Source organism: Natrix helvetica (genome assembly GCF_964273705.1).
Source record: "Natrix helvetica genome assembly, chromosome: 6".
Classification (NCBI taxonomy): domain Eukaryota; kingdom Metazoa; phylum Chordata; class Lepidosauria; order Squamata; family Natricidae; genus Natrix; species Natrix helvetica.
Window position 1 is genome coordinate 2,359,302 of NC_138553.1, and position 6,253 is coordinate 2,365,554.

General features: G+C 49.9%; 1 protein-coding gene across 1 annotated transcript in view; it reads left to right on the plus strand.

The window, feature by feature from the left end:
• NRF1 (nuclear respiratory factor 1) overlaps nt 1-5,663 on the plus strand; it is a 22,038-nt gene extending 16,375 nt beyond the window's left edge. Inside the window, exon 3 of the mRNA XM_081958686.1 lies at nt 3,216-5,663. Coding sequence (XP_081814812.1) covers nt 3,216-3,436 — 221 coding nt within the window. The 3' untranslated portion in view covers nt 3,437-5,663. The remainder of the gene's footprint in view (nt 1-3,215) is intronic.
• Nucleotides 5,664-6,253: the final 590 nt, after the last annotated feature.

Consider the following 6,253-nt stretch of genomic DNA (forward strand, 5'->3'; position numbering starts at 1 on the left):
CCTCCATGCCACAAACCCCGCTCCCTTTTAGCACCCATGATGTTATGTTGCTTTGCCACAGGAACTCAAAGCTCAAACCCGATGCCCGTAACTCCAGTTTGGCCCAGCTCAGCTAGAGAGGGCCACGGAGGCAGGATGCTGGACTTTGCCAGCTTTCCTTCTGGCTTTTGATTTTGGAGGGGGGGGCTAACCAACCATGCCTCTTTGCCCCTTTCTGGTGTGGGGTGCCCAAAACCTGCCCCCCATCGTCTCTCGCAAGCCCCCTGTGTCCCAATGACCTTCTCCAAGAGGGACAGCCGGCTTTGCTTCTGAAAGCAGATAATGCGACCGCAGTAATCCTTGGGCAGGAAACAGCTGCGCAGAAAGCTGGCAGAGGAAGCTTTGCACCACAGAAATGCCCCCCCCCCCCCACACACACAGATACACGTATGCAGGCACGCACCCTCTCGGCCACCGGTCCTTCCGTGAGGTCAAGAGACCATAAGGCAGCGCTGGCCTGCTGGGCTTAAGATTGTGGTGTCCCACCAAGTTGTGAGGTTGCGTGTGACACTACACTCCTGGGGATCAGCTCAGGGGCTTTTGCTGTATCTTAGCGGATTTTCCCCAAAACGGAGAAGAAACGCAGCATGGTGGTGGTCTTGGTCTTCTAGTCCAACCCCCTGCTCAATCAGGAGACCCTCTACCGTTCCAGACAGATGGCTGCCCAGTCTCTTCCTGAAAACCTTCAGTGATGGAGTCCCCGTGATTTCTGGAGGCAACTTCTGTTCCATCTACCCATGTGTCTGTCTGTCTGTGTATCTTATCCCTCTTTTTCTGTCTGTCTGTCTGTCTATCTATCTATCTATCTATCTATCTATCTATCTATCTATCCCCTATATCTCTCTCTCCCTCTCTCTCTCTCTCTCTAATCTCTCTCTCTCTTTCCATCCGTATCTATCCATCTGTATCCATCCATATCTATCTATCTATCTATCTATCATCTATCTATCTATCTATCTATCTATCTATCTATCAATCACCTATATCTCTCTCTCCCTCTCTCTCTCTCTCTCTAATCTCTCTCTCTCTTTCCATCCGTATCTATCCATTGGTATCCATCCGTATCTATCTATCTATCTATCTATCTATCTATCTATCTATCTATCTATCTATCTATCTATCTTATTTATCTTCTATCTATCTATCTCTTCTTGAATACCTCCAAGGTTGGAACTCCCACAATTTCTGGAGGCAAGCAGTTCCACTGATTAATTGATCTGAGATTAAACAATAACAGAGTTGGAAGGGACCTTAGAGGTCTTCTAGTCCAACCCCCACCCCCTCAAGCAGGAGACCAGATACCATTTCGGACAAATGGTTATCCAATCTCTTCTACCTCCAGTGTTGGGGCATTCACAACTTCTGGAGGCAACTTCTGTCCCACTGATTAATTGTCCTCACTATCAGGAAATTCCTCCTTAATTCCAGGTTGCTTCTCTCCTGGATTAGTTTCCACCCGTTCTTTCTTCTGCCTTCAGGGGCTTTGGAGAATAATCTGACCCTTTCTGCTTTGTGGCAAACTTCAAATATTGGAAGATGCTATCGTGTCTCCCCTGGTCCTTCTCTTCCCTAGACTAGCCAGGCCCAGTTCCTGCAACCGTTCATCGTATGTTTGAGCCTCCAGTCCCCTCATCATCCTGGTTGCTCTTCTCTGCACTTTTTCCAGAGTCTCCACATCTTTTTTATGGTGTGGGGACCAAACCTGGGTGCAGGACTCTAGATGTTGTCTTACCAAGGCTTTATAGAGTGGTATTAGTACCTCCCTTGCTCTTGATTGTATCCCTCTGTTAATGCAGTTTAGGATTGCGTTGGCTTTTTTGGCTGCTGCCGCACACGGCTGGCTCCTATTTAAGTGATCGATCGTCCATCAGGACTCTCCCAGTTCCTACTGTTGAGCCTTGCGTGTCCTTCTCCCAAACCCTGGTGCCTTTGCCCCAGGGGGAGAGTAAAGGGATTGTAACTTTAATCCCACAAAAAAAAAACAACCCACACACAGATCTACAATCCCAGGCTTCACACCGACTGACGTCTGCCAGTAGATTAAGGCTAATCAGGGGTCAGCTCGGGCACAGGGACAATCCGAGGCCCAATTCCCCAGGTCTCTTGGAGCTCTCGTCCTGCCCCTCCCGAGGACAGCCGGCTCAGACTTTGGGGGGGGGGCATGGGGTGGGGGGGCAGGAGATTCAAAGGCCTTCTTCTCCCCCCACCATGTTGTCCACCCCCCTCTCCTCCCAGCCCCCCGGAAGGATAAATGAAAAAAAACCTAATTTTTTTCCACCACGACCGCCAAGAGCTTGGGATTTACCGGCTGTTTTCCCCCAATTCGGTCTATTTCCTCATTCAATACACCTGAACCGTCGGGACAGGCGACCAAAGGGAAAAGGGGGGTCGCGTGCGAGGGTTTGCGCAGGTGGAGCGAAGGAAAGAGGTTGCAAATGAGGCAGGGAAGAAGGCAAAGCCTCAACAGAGTTGGAAGGGACCCTGGAGGTCTTCTAGTCCAGGCAGGAAGCCCTATACACCCTTTCAGTCGAACAGTACAGGTAGTCCTCAACGTACGATCACAATTGAGCCCCCCTCCCCATTTCTGTCATTAAGCAAGACATTTTTAAGTGAGTTTCGCCCCATTATAGGACCTTTCTGGCCACAGTCGTTAAGTGAATGACTGTGGTTGATAAACGTTAGTAACACGGTTGTTAAGTGAATCCAGCTTTCCCCAGGGACTTTGGTTGTCAGAAGGCCACAAAATAGGAACACACAACCTTGGGACACAGCAACGGTCATAAGTACGAGCCGGTTGCCGAGGCTCTGAATTTTGATCACATGATCATATGGGGATGCTGCGAAGGTCATAACCTCTACAGGTAGTCCTCGACTTACGACCTCATTCGAGCCCAAAATTACTCTTAACCCCTTACACATTTGTTAAGTGACTTTTGCTCCATTTTACGACTTTTCTCACCCCGGTTGTTAAGTGAATCTGGCTTCCCCGTTGACTTTGCTTGTCAGAATGTCACAAAACGTGACCGTCATAAATACGTGTCAATTGCCAAGTGGCTGAATTTTGATCACATGACCACAGGAATGCTGCAGTGGTCAGAAGTGGGGGGGAAAGGTCAGAAGTGACTTATTTCAGAGCCGGAGTCACTTCGAACGGTCGCTAAACGCACTGTTGTAAGTTGAGGACTATCCCGCTGCTCCCAATAACTCTCTTTATTCCCTCGATTTTCCCCCAGGCCTGGTCCAGATCCCTGTGAGTATGTACCAGACGGTGGTCACCAGCCTCGCCCAGGGGAACGGCCCCGTTCAGGTGGCTATGGCACCTGTGACTGCCAGGATCACCGACAGCACCGTCACCATGGACGGCCAGGCGGTGGAAGTGGTCACGCTGGAACAGTGATGGCTGAGCGGGGCCGGATTGTGACACCGCAGCTTCTTCCTCTCTTCTCCGATTTTTCTACACCTCTCCGGAAATGCAATCAGGAAGCGTTGGGAGTCTCACAACTTTGGACTACGCAACCCAGAGCGGAAAAAAGGGCGTGTGCGCGCTGGGTCATTGAGCGAACCCACCTGCTTCCCACGGGAGCGAGGAGGCTCGTCCGGACAGGTTACGCCCCGGCTTTCTTTGCATGGATCGCCCGTTCCGAAGAAGGGCGAGGATCGGAAAGCTTTCCTGCCCTCTGTTTGTGAAGTCGGGGTCCAGCCCCACCCCCCCTCTCTGGTGGACCCTCACCGTCCCACCATTCCCACTGAGCTCACCCCTGCGGTCCTCACCTCGAGAATTTAGGGCTATTTTTCTTGCACGGACGAGAATTTCCTGCGAGAACGAGAAACCTCGACGGGCGAGAATGTCGCACAAAAACGAGAAAAGTCGACGGGCGAGAATTTTCCGCGAGGACGGGGAAAAGACCCTTTTTCTTCCTCGAAAAGGCGGCCGAGAAAGCCGCATCTCCCGGAGGAGATGGCGATCCTGTGATCTGACAATTCTGGATCTGTGTCCAGGACTCTGGTAGCCAGGTGGGATCAGCGCTCCCTCCTTCCCGTCGGAAAGTCCAAGTTAGACGGTTCATCCGAGAATCTTTCACTGACCTGTTTTTGGCTTTCTTCCTCCTCTGCCCTCGCCCGTTGCGAAAGGTGGAAAGAAAGAGGCAGGGGGCATGCTGCCAAGAGGGTATCCTCTTCCTCTTGATTCCTCCCCCCCACCCCTGTTTTCGATCCACCAACCCTCAAAACAATCTTTCCCGCGGTGGTTTCAAAGGCCGCTGAAGCCGTTCTGATTTTGGATCCCTTTCCCATCAACAGGCAGCCCCTCGTATGGATGGCGCCTAGCCGGAAACCTTCCTAAAAATCCCCTTTCTCAGTGAAGACCCCTGTGGAGCAGTCCTGGGCCTTCACCCCATGACCCATCATCCTTGCCAGTAGCTCTTGGCCTCTGGCATCCAAGTGCATTCATGCAAAGGTGTGAAGTCTCTTCTGTTCCCCCTTCATTCATTCCTCCCTCCCTCCCTCCCTCCCTCCTTTTTTCCTTTCCTTCTATCCCCTCTCTTTCTCTCCCCTCCCTTCTGTCCCTCTCTGCATTCCCTCTCTTTTCCTCCCTCCCTTGCTCCCTCCCTCTTTTCTTCCTTCTTCCTTTTTCCTTTCCTTCTTTCCTCCCTCTCTTTCTCCTCCCTCCTTCCTTCCTTCTTTCTCACCTTCCCTCTGTCTTTCATTCCCCTCTTTTCTTCCCTTCTTCCTCCTTCCGTTCCTCTTTCCTTCCCTTCTTCCTCCTTCCTCTTTCCTACCTTTTTTCTTCCCCCCCTTCTTTCTTTCCTTCCTTTCTTTCTTGCTCCCTCCCTCACTCCTTCTTTTCTCCCTCCCACGGATGACCTCTGAATAGCCCTGGAAGGGGGAGAGAAATGGCCCTTGAATGGGTGGGCGAGAAGCAGCTCACTCCCACCCAGGGTTCAACTGAGCAGTTACATCTCCCATTTTGGGGGGAGGGCTTTCCGGGAGACCCCCTGCCACCCACTCCTGAAAATTGCTGAAAACAACCCACTCACTCCATTTTTCCTCATGGAGGCAACCACAGTATTTAACGTCCTTCTTCTCTCCTTTGAGGCAAAACGCCAGTTTTTCAATGCCGGCCTTCTCTTCTCTCTCTCCTTCCCCACCTTCTTCTCCTTGTCTTTTAAACCTGGCTCCTTTTTTTCTCCGATTTAAAACAAGGAGGGAGTAAAAGAAAAAAGAAAAGAAAAAAAGAGGGGAAACCACGAGGCTCCCTTGTAGACACGTTTTCTTCTGGACGTAAATAGAGGAGGAGTTTTCCTTCCCAAGTCTTGGCTTTTATTTTTATTTTTATTTTTTTTTAATTTCTGTTGTTTTTCGTTTTTTAAATATTATTTTTTATTGTTGTTGTAAAGAGACGTCGGATGTGACTTTAAAGGTGGTGTTCCTTTTTATGTTTCTGTTTTTCTCCCTCCCCAGCGGCAGAATAAAAGTTCTGATAGACTGAGAAATGATTTCCCTGAGGCCCAAAAAAGGAGAAAATCCTCTTTTCCTGCCACTACTGTCAGAAGCATGGGGCATCCCTGTTGTTTCCCCCAACTCCGTCTATTTCCTCATTCAATAAATTGTTACAGATGTGTCCAGAGGTTGCCCTTCTTTCACATTTCTTTGTCTGTTGCCCAGGACAAAAGTCACAAACAGGTTGGCTTATCCCAGGTGTGTCTCAAAACTTGTCGACTTGTGGACTTTGACTCCCAGAATTCCCTATTCAGTCATGCCAGGGGTCTTCAAACTAAGACTTGTGGACTTCGACTCCCAGAATTCCCCAGGCTGCTGGCTGGGGAATTCTGGGAGTTGAAGTTTTCAAGTTGACAAATTTGGAGACCCACCGACTGAATCACTGCAGCTACTAAGGCTTCCCCGTTGATTTCTTTGCTTGTCAAAAAAAACCTGTCACCGTCGTAAATACGAGTCGGTAGCTAAGTGTCCCAGTTTTGATCACGTCCTGTTGCGTGTGACGTGTGTATGTGTGAAAAACGTTATAAACCGGTCACCCACCGAAAGTTTGTAAGTCGAGAACGATCTGCATCCTAACCCCGATTCAGCGGGCCAAAAGTTCAAAGAGGGAACCAGGATCTGCTTCCCAACAGTTTATGTGCCTAGCAACCCCTGTTTTTGAGATCTTAAGGACGGGCCAATTATAGCTTATAGCTGAATAAGCTTCTAAACCCCC